This window comes from Leptonychotes weddellii, chromosome 13, assembly GCF_054177405.1.
Source record: "Leptonychotes weddellii isolate Sample4059 chromosome 13, ASM5417740v2, whole genome shotgun sequence".
NCBI classification, from domain to species: Eukaryota; Metazoa; Chordata; class Mammalia; order Carnivora; family Phocidae; genus Leptonychotes; species Leptonychotes weddellii.
The window spans coordinates 56,157,992-56,173,670 of NC_138381.1; the positions used below are offsets into that span (position 1 = coordinate 56,157,992).

The following is a 15,679-nucleotide window of genomic DNA, read 5'->3' on the forward strand; positions in this document are numbered from 1 at the left end:
TATCCAGCTGAATTCCTGAGACCAGACGAAATCCAGGTCTCCTACTCCTCTGCCATCTTGCTCTGCCCCCCCTTATGATTTTCTTAATAGCATTTTCTTTTCTCTATCTTACTTCATTGTAAGAATACAGTATAGAATACATGTAACATGCAAAATAGTTGTTAATGTGATTGGTAAGGCTTCAGTCAATAATAGGCTATTAGTAGCTGGGTTACTGAGGAGTCAAAAATTATATGTGGATTTTCAAATGCACAGGGGTCAGCACCACTAACCCCCACATTGTTCAAGGTCAACTGTATATTATTTTACAAATAAGGAAAAATACAAAGCTGTTTATTTTGAAAAGCATATTGTCAATCATATGTTCTATATAAACCACCATATTGTTAGCGACAATGAAGAATTCTGACCCTTATTTATGAATGATTGACCCTAGATGAAGTAAAATTAAGACATATTATGAAAAGAACTGACAAAGGGTAGTGAAATGAAAACCCAAGTATGCAACTGAATGACAGTTACTGTGTACTAAAGGGGTGTGTCATCTATTTACTAATGACAGAGCAGAAGATGATGGGCATTACAAGAGTACTAGGTAGAGGTGAAAATGATTTTTAAAATATATAGATCATTTAATATGAAAATTATTAAATAAGGGATGATGAAAATTTTTTTTTCTTATCTCTTATCTTTTACAGTTACTTTTAACCAATTAATGACAAATCTCATCTGGGAATTAGGACTCAAAAAATTTTTAGGTCTCACCATTTAACCCAAAGTGCTGCAGTCATGCTCACTGACTGGGAAAGTTGCATTACTTGGGTTCATGTCATTCATTAGAGCAGCCATTTCTGTGGTTTAATAGATTTTAGCTACAATTCAACACCAGAGCATCTTAATATTTGCAAAGTAAAATATCACTACTGGCCCATTGGGAAGATCTATTTTTCTCCTAGAATTTCACATTATGGTCAACATTTGATACATGGTTAAATCTTGACAGAGTAGATGTGAAAATCTTTTGAAGAGTTAAATATAGGGGCACCTCGGTGGCTCAGTGGGTTAAGCGTCTGCCTTCAGCTCAGGTCATGACCCCAGGGTCCTGGGATCAAGTCCCGCATTGGGCTCCCTGCTCAGTGGGAAGTCTGCTTCTCCCTCTCCTCCTGCTGCCTCTCCCCACCGGCTTGTGCTTTCTCTCTCACTCTCTCTCTCTCTAGTAAATAAATAAAATCTTTTAAAAAAAGAGTTATAAATAATGTAAATGGAGCTTCCACCAGAAAACTTCGAAGTGATATCATTTCCGGATATTTGTGTTTGATCACCAGTTTCTGTGCCAGGTTACATGTTCAGCAGCCTGGCAGGTCCTGTGATATATGAAAATACTTCCATTTTTATAGGAATGTGCTGGCAAAAATCTACCACTTCTATGAATTATTAGTCCTTTTCTGCTAATTATTTTGAAAAATGCAGAGGTGCAGGTCCAAGTTCAAGTGGCTCAACATCTGAGACATACCTGGTATAAAACTGCTGAAAATCTCTGCCTTATTTGGCTACCAGTTTCACCACTGCATTATGAAGCCTAGAGGAAAAATCCAGTTTCTTTCTTCTTGTATTAGAAACTGAACAAGTTGATTGAAAGAATGATTGAGAACAGTAATCACAGAGGAAATGTGATAATAAAGCAAGTAACCAATTTACAACATAAAGATAGATTTTTGCATTTTCTTTAATGTTTATGAAAAACAGAAAATTACAAACTGAAAGGGACCTGGTTGCAAACCTTGGGACTCCTATGTCTGGTTTCAGGGGACAGGTAAATCCCTGTGATTTTAAATGACTACTACAAAAGATTAGAAGAAGTAAAAATGAATCAGCCATGTCCCCTTATCTTCAAGTGACATACTGGCACATGGCCTTCTGTCTATGTGTATTTGTACAAACTGAACTCCTGCTGGGCATGCTGAGTGCTAAACAACATTAACATAGGGAAAGTCACAGGTCCTGGATGGAAGGTGGTGTGGAAAATTGTTTGATGATATAACTTCTCCTAGAGGCTCTCGCGTGCTATTAAAGTTAATAATCAGACATGCAAAACTTTGTAGAATTAAAAAATTGTTTTGAATTCCATATTATAGCCAGATCAGGGTGACAGACGAATGATAGCAAGGAGAGTAAGGAAAGGAAAATGAAGAAGGAAGGAAAGAGGAGAATACAGCCCCCAAAGGATGACAAGGCCATGGTGAAAGAAGTTCAGAGCTCTGGGGTCCTGAATCTCCTGGATTTCCTGGCCTGCTGAGCCAGGTCAGGAGAGGTAGTAGGACTGGGAGCCCCAGCAGAATCAGCTCATTGGCCTGGGGAAGGTAGCTCCCAAGAAAAGAAGTTTCCATAACTTCTTTCTCTTATGGAAAGAACTGGAGCTTGGATCTGCAGAGGCCAATAGGAAAATGGGGGGCGCAAGGGAGGGAGAGAGGGAAAGAGGGAGAGAGAAGAGATAGGTAGAGTTTTGTTTGTAAAGGAGCAACTGCTGATTGATGTATTCAAGGAGGAAATGTCCTGAGCTCCTAGGCATGGGGGTCCCCCCACCTCCTCGGAGTGTCAGCACTGCAGGGTGCCAAAGGGCATTTTGTCACCATGGACACACAGGACATGAGATACAGGAACTTGCTTTGCAGACCGAATGACCTTGAGTCTAGGGTGTGTTTGTAGCTTCTGGATGCTATGATGCTCCGTTCCAGATTTCAGTTCTGTTGTTGGATGTTGGTGCTATCAAGGGGACATTTGGGAAATGAGGAATCATAATTCATTATTTCTAACTTCATCTACAATTGGAAAGGAAAAATCCTTCTAAGCTTTGGGCCCATTTCTCTATGCTATATATTTTTCTCTTCATTGTTGCTGTCCTTTGCTTTCCCCTGAAGAATGTAACATGTTTTAGACTGCTCCATATTATAAATCTCATTTAAAAAGTGTTGAATCAAGGAAGTCTGCCAGCTACTTTTGTTTTCCCTACTTTTCTCTCCCTGTTGGACTGCTCCAGCAAAGGGGAATAATATTACCTTACCATGTAAAACATGGTTAATGGCTTTAAAAGAATTCCCCAACAACAGAATAATGAGCTGCCAAAAATATTCTTGGTGCCAAGGGATCTGCATATGTCTGTTCCATTTATTGTGTGTTTCTCATTTCATCATGACTAAGTGCTCACAAAAAACATAAAAACCCAAACCTCTAGGGTATGTGGTGTTTGAGCACAGAAACCATATTTTAATATATTCAGTCCTATACCTAACATAGTAAGATGATTAGTAGAGTATCAACAGCAAACAAAGATGAATGCCTGTTGTATGTAAGATGCTCAAATTATCAATTACATTAATATCTAGCTACTAGAAGGAAGTCGTTTTTCTACCATCTCTGCTGTGCTTAGTTGAAAATGTTTATTCTAAGGAGTACGGGAAGTTTCACAACAAAAACTCGTGTTCTGCTTATTTGAGTAAGTTTACTCTTCTAAGAAATGTGAAGATGGAACCTATTTCTTAATTAAAATTTCATGTTTTAAAAGCCTGACAGTGCAGTATCACAAAATGATTTCTTTTTATTTTACCTTGATAATAGATTGAGTCTATTAAGAAGGGGGGAGTTTCTTAAAAACTTATTTAAAACATCAATTTAAGAATACACTGAGCAGATCTGGGGGAAAAAAATAAAAATGTAGGAAAAAATGTAAAGGTGCTTTGTTTCTCCCTAGAAGCAAGTCAAGAAGAATAGCATCTGAACCCCCTCACCAAGCACTCCAGCCTCCCCTAGACCCTTCCCACTTGGTCTGAGCCCAGACTGTCTGGTTCTCACTTGGCAGGAGACTCTTAATCTCCCCCACTTCTCTGTTTGGGCCAGGCTGTTGCCTGCTGTCTTTATGTGGTTTCTGACTAGGTTATGTTACGTTTTGCCAGTGTCTTAATTGGTAGTATCTCTGGGGCAGGATAATTGTCTTCCAAGAATTCCTGAGATAGGGATTTTGAATTGTCTTGCATGTGATTCACAGGACAGATAACATTCATATAGGCCTCCTCCCCTGGACCAGGAGCCATGGAAATTCCTGGGCTGGTTAACTAAAATTCCATGACTTTGACTCCTACTCAGCAAAGCATGTTGGAATTCAATTGGATAAGAGTGACTTCATCTGAGGAGATAAGCCTGAATCTGCTTTAAATGTGTGTGTGTGTGTGTGTGTGGTGTGTGTGTGTAATTCATATCCAAAATGTAATCCTTTAGTATGTATCATATTTACTTAAAATGCTTCATCATAACCAAGTATATGAACCCAAAGCGCACAGTGAAACACAATGTTCATGCTCTCTTGGGACTAGCTCAGTCCTCAGAGAGGGCCTGGGGAAAATACTGCATGATCTCCTGTCTTCCCAAAAGACTAATGCCTAAGAGACACTGAGTTGTCACCTGACAGTAAAGCGTTGGAGGCAGAGTTCTCAAGAAAGAAACATAGCACCATCCTAGTTAACTGTGACTAGAGAAAAAGAAGCAAGGTAGATCTTTAGCTGCCTCTGGAGACCCAATGCTACATCTACCATTTCCCATTTGCAAAAATAAATTGCACAGAAAGACAGTGATTATCTGCTGTGATTATCAAGCAATCAGTGCATAGCACAACTCACGAATTTCGGGCTAGGTGGGTGTTTACTGAAATCAAAACAATTTTGCCATTGATTAATGTAAAATATAAAACTATGGGTTTAGTACAAACCCTTAACTTTTATTAATGCAGAGTTTTTATTAAAGTGGTCAAGTACTCAGAAAATTATTATGCCTATAATGTTGGGAAGAACTATTACATGAAAAAATTATTGAAAATCTTTTTTTAAATTTAATTAAATTAATTAATTTATTTTTTAAGATTTTATTTATCTATTTGACAGAGAGAGACACAAGCAGGGGGAGTGGGAGAGGGAGAAGCAGGCTTCCCACGGAGCAGGGAGCCTGATGCGGGGCTCAATCCCAGGACCCTGGGATCATGAGCTGAGTCAAAGGCAGACGCTTAATGGCTGAGCCACCCAGGCGCCCCTGAAAATCTTTTTTTTAAACCCAGCTGTTCTTTTATGGATTTGGATATAGTACTCTTCAAATCATGTTACTGGAAACAGTATTTTTGCATTCAAGAGACTCCTGATTTAAATGTTTAGCTTTAAAAAGAAAGAAATGCTAATCCTTGTGCTTCAACAGTGGTGAGATAAACACCTGGTGTAGTGAGTTGGACCTTCAGAGAGCCATCTAGTTTTCCATGTGCTCCACGAAACGCTGAATTTTAAAGAGTTCCACTTACACTATGCTGTTGCATTAATTTTGACAGGAGAGTTTTACTCATGTTATTGTGACACATTCACACGTTTAGAGAATGTTTTAGTGGCCTGCAGCGTGACCAGAGGAACATGATGGAGAGCTTTGTCACACTGCACGTTATGTGGACTGTTCTCCAAAGGTCTATTTGGAGACTGGAGGTGGAGAACAGTGCATCTGAGGGAAAACTCATCCCACTTAACTCTAGAACCTAGTATGTACCAGGGTGTGCAAAACCAGGACAGAACTAACTGCATGCTTGGTGTGCATCAATTAATTATGTTCTTTCCTTCTGTTTGTAGGCTCCACATGGGAAAAGACATTTCGGCAGATTGGCTTTGAAAGGTAAGCAGGGTTTAGTGTGTTAGCATGTCTTCACTTTTAGGTTCTCATGCCCTGCTTCATTCTAAGTAATTTACTGATGATAAATCAGTGGTCTCACCAAGTTTGTTCCAAAGTAGCCCTTTGTGTTATAAATTTTTCCCTGCCTGCACGCAGAGGAATTTACATGAAAATCCTCTTAAACCAGGAAAGAGCATCAAAGGTGAGTTGTCTAACTGGAGAACTCCATGAAGTCGTTTGGTCTTTTCTAGCTTTATCACTGCCTATGTCATATCAGTTCTATAGTTTTCGCACAAAACGATGTATATTGATATTGACATCGTCCCTGTCATCAAAATTGTTAGGTCTTATCCACTCCAAGTTGAAAGCTGGGATCATGGCACTCCTAGCTAAAAGCTCCTAAAATGGACTCATTATAACATCAGACAAAGTCGAGGTAGGGTCGGTAAGGTTACTATCCCACCTGCCTTGGAACTCAGTGGCAGCCTGTGGGACAGATCCCTCCCAGTGACGTGTAGTGTCTTCTCTGGAGCTTGCTGCGTCGGTGCAGCTATTGGAATAGAGAAAATGATTTTTTTTTTAATTTAATTTTATTATGTTATGATAGTCACCATATGATACATCATATTGTTTTCATATAATAACCAGTGCTCCATGCAGTACGTGTCCTCCTTAATACCCATCACCAGGCTAACCCATCCCCCCACACCCCTCCCCACATTCTTGTTTTTTTTTTTTTAAGAAAATGATTTTAGTTTCTTTTTTTAAATCTAAAAGCAGATTTTGACTAGTTCTTTTTAACATATTGAAAACCTGTTCTTATGTGTATTAATCAAGCTGACCGAGTGCTTAGAGAAATGATAAAATACTTTAAAATGCAAGAGAGAATAGCTCAGCACAAGGCTGACTGTGGTGGCCTTTCCTGTACCATTTTTTATTTGATTCAAAGATTTATTTCTTTCTCTACATAAACTCCCACTGAATCAGCACCATGGCCGTAGGTCTCACAGGAAGGCTATTGCAGGAGGTTGGCTTGAGTTGGGCAGATCTCACAGGCCAACTTAAAGCATAAAAAATCATGTCACTCCTTCATTTCGTGTGAAATCTTTTCCCAAAGCAGCTTTCTCTTGATTCTCTCTTCATATTATGACAAACACAGAAGCAAAGGGGAAAGAATAACAAATTGAACGTCATTATCCAGCTTCAGTAGGACTTTGTCATCCTTCCTTTGTCTGTTTTGGAGGCAGTAGGGGTTAAAATATTTTAAAGGAAATCTCAGACGTCATGTCATTTTGTCCCTACATAGGTTGAGGACACATCTCTGAAAAAAAAAGAAAGTGGGTATTTTCTTCCAGAATCATGATGCCACTATCATGCCAGATACAAATAACAGTAAGTCCTTGGCATCATGTAGTATCCAGTCGATGTTTACATTTCCTGACCATTTCCGAAATGTCATAGTGCAGGTACTGGTTTGAATCGCCATGCTACTGAAGCCCACACATTCCAGCTTGTTGCTACAGCTCGAGTAACAATTCCCTCCCAGCTTCATTTTGGTTTTTTTTCATGTCATTGACTTGTCAAGAAACCTGGTCAGTTGTTGGAAGGTCTCACATTCTGGATTTGTTGGTTTGTGGTATTGTTTATCTTGTTATTCTATCCCCGTTTCACTTACATTCACTTTGTTCCCTTTTGGTCACAGGGAACAACTTCACATTGACTTTTTGTCCTTTTGACACAGGACCACCAGTCTTTGATAGTTTCTATGTTTCTAGTGCAACTAGATGTACAAGCCCATCCAGTATTCCAGACCTGACAAGGAGTCTCTTTTCTTTGTGGAGAATGGTATTTTGAAATCACAGTCTAAATACTAGGGACCCCCATCATATCTGGACTGTCATGTTTCTGGGCTGTTTCAATATATGTTAGAGCTAGAAAATACCTTTTTTATTTTTTTTAAGATTTTTTTCTTTATTCATTTGAGAGAGCAAGACCATGAGCAGGGTGAGGGTGAGAGGGAGAGGGACAGACTCCCCACTGAGTGGGGAGCCCAACTCAGGGCTCAGTCCCAGGACCCAGGGACCATGACCCGAGCTGAAGGCAGATGCTTAACTGACTAAGCCACCCAGGCACCCTGAAAATACCTTTTTTAAATAAAAAAATAACCTGAATTCTTACATTACTTCCAAATCAAACATAGCCTTACAGAATTTTTAACTTCTCTGGCACCACATTTGCATTTATTTTCTTTTTCACTAAAAATCTTGGTTCTTAACAAAACTTACTTATTTTAATGTATATATTTTTAAAAAATACAAACACTAATATTACCACTTGTAATAGAAATATTAAATGAAGTTTTTATTTTTTTTTGTTTTTTGAAAAGATTTATTTATTTGAGAGAGAGAGAGTGCTTGCGGTCACATGCAAGTGGGAGGAGGGGCAGAGAGAGAGACTCTCCTGCAGACTCCCTGCTGGGCATGGAGCCCGACTCAGCTCGATCTCACAACCCATGAGATCACGACCTGAGCCAAAACCAAGAAGTTGAATGCTTAACTGACTGAGCCACCCAGACGCCCCAAGAATATTAAATGAAGTTTTAAAATTTGCTTTTGGTCTTCATTTTATATTACATTAAATATGTACAATTAAAGACTCAAAACTTAAGTTGCTTAAGTTTTTTTTTTTTTCCTATGTGGTCATATTCTAACTTTTATATATAATTTCGTTCATTTGTTTCAGAATCTTTTCAATTTTAATGGATTTTTAAAATTTCATTTTATTTTTGAATATATAACATTTATATGTCTCCAAGTACAAATTATATGTTTATATATATATATAAAGTGTTTTCAGAGGAATGTCACATGCATCCCCTGCCCCCGCATCCTATGCCTTCTTCCTTCCCCAGTTGCATGGTTATTAGCTTTTGGTTTAAGCTTTCAGTGTTTATTTTCACATATGCAAGCTGATACTTGCATATAACTGTATCCTCGCCCTGTTCTTGTGTGAAGAGTGGCATAGTATATATATTATTCTGCCCTTTGATTTTTTTTCACCAGGAATATATCATAGAAATCATTCCCCATCAGTGTATATAGGTATTCCTCACTCCATTAACTCGCAGTTTCCACTCCTTTAGGTGGATGAGCCAATATAAAGGATGAGCTTGGTTAAATCAGGAATCTCATCCAGTATCAAGCTTTACTAATAATTTTAAGGATTCAAGTGACCAGGGACACTGGTAATGGAGGGAGAAATCCAGGCAAGATATCCCATGTGGCTCCTCACATCCTTCTTTTTGATATCATATATATATACTTTTTGGCCCAGAGAGATAGATGAGATTTCCACTGAGATTTGCAAGTCCCTCACATAGTAGGAAACATGATTTTGCAACATCTCCAGGTTTACACCTAAGAAATTTGAAGAGCTCATGTGACATTCTCCAGAGAGTTATAACTCATCAATCTATGATGAGGATTTTTTTATCATAACGTCCTAAACCAGGACTTTCCTGCTTGATGAGGACTCTTCTCCTAGAAAAAAAAAAATTATTATTATTCTCTTTGTCCAGTGATCTAGTTAATATGTATACAAGAAGCCTAAATCAGGTCACTTTCCTTCTTCCCTCAACCCCAGTATCTCCTTGGTAATCAGAGGAAAATGGATCACAAGCAACTTGCTTTAACTCCTTCTTTTCCAGTACATCGTGGGGGAACATTCAGGCTATTTTCAGTCTTTTGCTCTTACAGAAAAATGTTGTAATGAATAACCGTGTGCATACTTGTGCTTTTGCCAGATATCTTAGGGATTAGATTCCCAAGGACAATCAATGAGTAAATTATATGGAATTTTGCTAATTTTGCCACGTTTCACTCCCTAGAGTTTCAACAGTTTACACCCCTGGTAAAAATGCATGAGAGTATTTCCCCAGTGCCTCACCAACAGAATATGCTGTCAGACTTGAGATTTTTGCCAGTCTGATAGATGAGAAATGGTATCTCAGCGTCCTTTTAATTTTCATTTACCCTGCATCATTTTTCCATAGAGTAAAGAACAGGTTAAGTAAGATCTTTTCTGTCAACTAAGTGAAGCACTTTGAGCAAGAGCTTCTTCTCAGATGGTTAAGGATTCATTGATCAACAGTATTTGGCAGTTGAAACATTTTCTTCCTAGCTTATATGACCTTAACCTTTCCCTTACTTGAATAGTGATCTAATGAAACAGCTACCGTGTACCAAGCACTATGTTAAATAATTTCTACGATCCATACAGCAACCTCACAGACCAGGGATTGGCAAACGGTACTGTAAAGGACAGATGGTAAACATTTTAGGTTTTACGAGGCGTACAATTCCTGTTGTAATTTCTCAACTTTGCCACTGTAGCATAAAGCAGCCATAGACAATGAGTATGGCTGTATTCCAATAAAACTTTATTTACAAAACCAGCAAGTGGCCATCATTTATTGACCACCCCCACTGTAGCTTCTGGTTGCCCACTCACAGGTAAAGAAACTCAAAGAAATCAAGTAGTCTACACATATAGTCATGGCCATTGACCTGCATTAGTACTGACCTACATTCTGTTCTATTTTTGCCTAGTTCCAAAGATGAAGGTTTTTAGACCAGAACATCCTAAAATCTTGATTATAGGTCTCCTTTGTTTTATGTTGTTTTATGTTTCCTATCCCTGTACCTCTGGGCATGTGGTCTCAAATCACAATCTTATTGGATATTCTCATTTGAATAAAGCCAGACAGTATAAAGTTCATATTACAATGCCTCCCTAAAATTGTTATACTTCCAAATAGATGTACAAATAAAAATATTGTTAAGGAGTATATCAAGTGCAGTGCTTTATTTTCAAACCGTAATCTCAGCTGGGTAATCATCCTGATTTTTAGATGTTACCTTAAAATGTCATCTTGCATTTTCCCAGATTATCCTGTGTTTTCTCACTGAAACACAGTGAGTGTTCTCTGCATTGTACCCGCATCTTAAAATATAGAACAAATATTGTGCATTTACAGTTATTGTGCATTTACAGTTGCAAAGATTGTGTCAGGCAGTGCTGTTAAATGTGCTTTTTCTTCTGGAGTTTTAACCTCTTCTTTCTCTTAAAGGGAATTCCAATTATATCTTAAATGAAGCTACCTGGTTTTTTAGAGCGATTATATAGAGATATTGATCCTTTCATTGCTATGTTCTTTGAAGTTTGCCCATCAATCTGTTTGCTAGCAGATTATATTAAAGTGGCCACATCTAAAGAAGTGACTGAGTCAGCTAAAGCTTCAAAGTCTTCTCTAAGAATAAGAAAGCAAAGATGCCCTTTGTTGTACATTTTGTAACTGAAAGGAAGACCCAGGGATCTGTCCTACCTGCTCTTCTTGCAGGAACACTGCCATGAGATGGTATTCAGCCATTTCCTTTCTAGAATCTGTGGGATTATATACATTATCTCAGAATAAGTACACATCATCACAGTTTATGTGGTTCAAGAAAATATGTTATATTCATCTTGTAGACAGTCACATTGTCCTTCTGTGGGGGGACATCAGGAGTTTATTTTAGGACTTCATTATAGGAGTGTGTTATAACATAATTTGGTATAGATTCATGTGTCTTGGATGTGACCTCCCATACCCCCTCCCCACTCCTGCTACTATAATATCTATATTTGCATAACAAAAACAGACATCCGGTTTTTGGTGTTTTGTCTTTGTTGCTATTGTAAAGAAAAAAAATCTGTGCCTAACATTTGGTCTCAATCAGAAAGTTCATCTTCCTAGGCACATTGTCTAAGTTTATGATTGTAAATCACAGTCACTCATTAATCTCTATTAAAGTGATGCACATGGGCTTGGCTTTGTAAATTCATTGATATTCTGCATGTTCCAAACAAGTATATCCACTAGGGAATGGCCCACATTTTCAATGCCTTAATGCAACAAATGTTCCTTTCTCACTCACACAAAATCTAATGAGGCCAGATTTATCTAGGAGGTGGCTTGCCTTCTACATGGAATGCCATTCTTTGGCTTCAGTCCTGTGGCAGTTCTGTCTCAACATGATGCTGCTGAGTTTGCTTAAGCCTGGAAGGTGAGCTTGGAGGAATACACACTGGCTCCTAAATGTTTCCACTTGGAAGTGGCATTGGTCACTGCGACTCACAGTTTATGGCCCAAAGAGAATCAACTTGTCAATTTAGGGAGAAGAAGAGGTGCCGCTCTGCCATGTATCCAGGAAGGAAACAAGAGGTAGAAATAGATCTTGGGTACCAGCCCTTTATCTGTTACATCATTTGCAAATATCTTCTACCATTCCATAGGTTGCCTTTTAGTTTTGTTGGCTGTATGCTAAGTGAAATAAGTCAAGCAGAGAAAGATAATTATCATATGGTTTCACTCATATGTGGAACATAAGGAATAGCACAGAAGGACCACAGGGGAAGGGAGGGAAAACTGAATGGGAAGAAATCAGAGAGGGAGACAAACCATGAGAGACTCTGGACTCCAGGAAACAAACTGAAGGTTACAGAAGGGGAGGTGGGGTGGATGGGGTAACTGGGTGATGGGCACTAAGGAGCGCATGTGATGTGATGAGCACTGGGTGTTATAAGCAACTAATAAATCAATGAACACTACATCAAAAACTAATGATGTACTATATGTTGGCTAATAGCTAGAAATAGCAGATGGTGTTAGTAATATCTATCACAGTAAACTCTGAGCAATGTCTGAAATGGTTTATCTCTTTCCAAAGCTGCACTTTTAATCTGAGAAGAAAATATTTTAGCAAGTAAATAGGCTCATGCATAGTAAATTGCCAAAAGAAATAAAAGTTCCTACTTTCTGGGAAATCTTATTGCTACCTATTTTAAAATACTAATCTTTTACTGATCTCTCACCCCTTTTTACTTAAAATGCAGAGAACGTATTCTTAACGAATCTGTAGAATTAGCACAGAACCTCAGATGATGTTATTACTCCTGTACTGCTTGTGACTTTATTTGATGCTCTACTTGAATTGTGGAATGAAGTTTTTTTCCCCTTCAAAGAATCTTTTAAAATACAAATAATCCTGAAAACAGTCTGTTATGGTGAAATGCAAATATTCCAAGGATTTTTTTTTCCCAACGTAGACATAATTCAAAAAGCATGGCTTTGTCTCTGGGGGGTTGGGCAGCCTTCCACAGCCTGTCTGTCGTCACACTCCTCCCTAGCATCTATCCCGTAAGGATCTTCCACCCACCATGCTGGTTTTAAACATTACTGTTTTTGTGAAGCCTTTCCCGATGGCTTCCTCCCAGCACCTCACCTCTTCCATCACACTTCATACATTCTTCTACTATGGCATATTAGGACCATATTACAGTGGATGAAATGTGGACATGTTTTGTCAAATACCTCACATTGTGTGACATATGGACACATTGTATTGAACCTTATTTTCCGCATTTCTCTTCCTTTGACCTTGAAGTCCGTGAGTGTGTGGAGGATGGGACTGTCTCGATACCCTGGTGCCCAGGGCACTCTTGCCGTGTGCTAGCTCATGAGACATGTCTTGAGTACAGAACCGGGTCCTCCGTGGGGAGGGGCGCTGGGGTTTGGTTGGAGAGTAATTATGTAAGCGTGGGCTTCTTGGGAAGCAGGAGACCAGGGTCCCGGCATCTCTTTTTCACTGCTCTGCAGAGGCTTGTGGGAGGATAGGGCAGGCTGCAGCTAAAGCCGGCTCATCCCTGAAAGCATAGGGATGAAGATGTGGCTTTATTCTGTGTGTCAGTGTGAGCGATTACTTAATTCGCTGACCTTCGTATTAATGTGGAGTATTCTGAGTCTCTCTTCGCAAACAAACTGAGTCTGATGTTCTGGGTTTGGCCCCAGCTTCTCCCCATCATAGGATCCCTACAATAAGATTGAGAGCGGCACCAGGACAGGAGCCATGTCTGTCTTGTTTTTTCGTTTTTTGTGTTTTTTAAAGATTGTACTTATTTATTTGAGAGACAGAGCAAGTGAGAAAGAGGGGAAGGGAGAGGGAGAAACAGACTCTCCTGCTGAGCAGGGAGCCCGACACAGGGCTCCATCCCAGGACCCCGGGATCATGACCTGAGCTGAAGGCAGACGCTTAACTGACTGAGCCACCCAGGCGCCCCCCCATGTCTGTCTTGTAACCGAGACGCCTTGCACCTAACTCACTTAGGTGAGCAAAGTGAAATGGTTGGAAAAAGGAATTTATGAGTGAGGACCTGATTCTGTGGCAACAGAACCAGAGGATGGCTTAGCAAACATCTTTGTACTGTGTTACATTGGCTTTGCCCCATTCTTGCCTGTGGTCCTTTCAGGACACTGCGGTTGTTCATGCCCAGCCCCTACCTCCTTCCAGAGACTTCCCCTAACCGCACTGACCACCATCTCAGGGTCCCTCTTCTGTCTTCCTATTCCCAACTGTCTTTTAGAACAAAGCCATGGAGTATGTTCATAATCTTATATGTACTTGTCTGAGTCTTAGACTAGACCTACCCTTCTGAGGGCAGGACCTCTGTCTGGCCATCTTATAATCTCCAGTGTCGGTTCAGGAGGTGGCAAATAATAGGCACTTAATAAGTGTTTGATAAATAAATGGCCTTTCAAATAAATATTAGTGTGTCATTTCTCTATTGGCCCAGCCCCATGGAATCTGTTCTTCCTGATAAATTGTAGTTTCTGTTGGCTTTGGAGAATGAACAGATTCCTTAGGAAATGTAAGGCCAGTTTTTAAATTCTTTTTTCTCCTCCAGCTTTATGTGTAACTCATTAGCTGTGTTATTGAAATTAATGCTGTTTCTGCAGGGAATCCTATGTAAACTGTTGGAAAATAATGCAAAGCTACACTCCGGTGATGGATTTATGATGTGTTTTTGTATATGAAAACTTGCATCCAAGAAATGTGATGGTTAAGTGGAATCAATTATGACAGAAACAAAGGTATCAATTTCTATAGTCTCTGCTATATCTTCCTGAATTTTTTTACCATATTTTTTTAGTTTTTTTTTTAATTTTTTTATTGTTATGTTAATCCCCATACATTACATCATTAGTTTTAGATGTAGTGTTCCATGATTCATTGTTTGTGCACAACACCCAGTGCTCCATGCAGTATGTGCCCTCCTTAATACCCATCACCAGGCTAACCCATCCCCCCACCCCCACCTTCTTCCTGAATTTTTTTAAGTTAAGGTCATAAGACTGTAGGATAAAATGGATAATGTTGAATACCTATTCATTTAGATCAAGGCAAGTATTTCTTTATACTGCCCCTCAGAGAAGCATACAGAAGGGAAAATACATTCAATCCAAGTCACACCATTGCTGTAATCTTGTGGTCTGTGGAGTCAAACAGAGGAAGTCGTAGCTGGGCTTTCACAATGCCCCATCACACTCATAGCAGTGAAGCCAGCAGAAGTGAGACATGCCTGATAGAAGTTTCTTGATTAAATCAACCCTGTTGTGGTGTTGGCTTTCTGAGAGATGAGCTACTCAAGTCTTTAATTCCTTCAGACTACGAATAAATATTCCTGGAAGCTTTAGCAAGCTATTTTGAAATTATGATAAAAAATTTTTGTCAAAGTAATTTATATGTAGGAAATGACTAGGCGAAAAAGACGCATCTATTTTGGTTTTAAAATTAAGCCCAACTTATGTGTTTATTCACTTATCATTTGCATATTTTCAAACCTCTACTTTGTGCCCACCTCTGGGCTAGATGGGGGTTTTCAGAAGAACATGGCGAGGGCAAGGGAGTTAGGTTTTTTTTTTTTTTTTTAATTTTTTTTTTATTCTTATGTTAATCCCCATACATTACATCATTAGTTCTAGATGAAGTGTTCCATGATTCATTGTTCGTGCACAACACCCAGTGCTCCATGCAGAACGTGCCCTCCTCAATACCCACCACCAGGCCAACCCATCCTCCCACCCCCCTCCCCTCTAGAACCCTCAGTTTGT

At 39.2% G+C, this 15,679-nt stretch overlaps 1 protein-coding gene across 1 annotated transcript in view; it reads left to right on the top strand.

The window, feature by feature from the left end:
* The window catches only part of PIEZO2 (piezo type mechanosensitive ion channel component 2), a 330,637-nt gene that overhangs the window by 196,772 nt on the left and 118,186 nt on the right, over positions 1-15,679 (top strand). The window contains exons 4-5 of the mRNA XM_081802552.1: positions 5,652-5,694; positions 5,848-5,893. Of these exons, the coding sequence (XP_081658678.1) occupies positions 5,652-5,694; positions 5,848-5,893 (89 nt within the window). The remainder of the gene's footprint in view (positions 1-5,651; positions 5,695-5,847; positions 5,894-15,679) is intronic.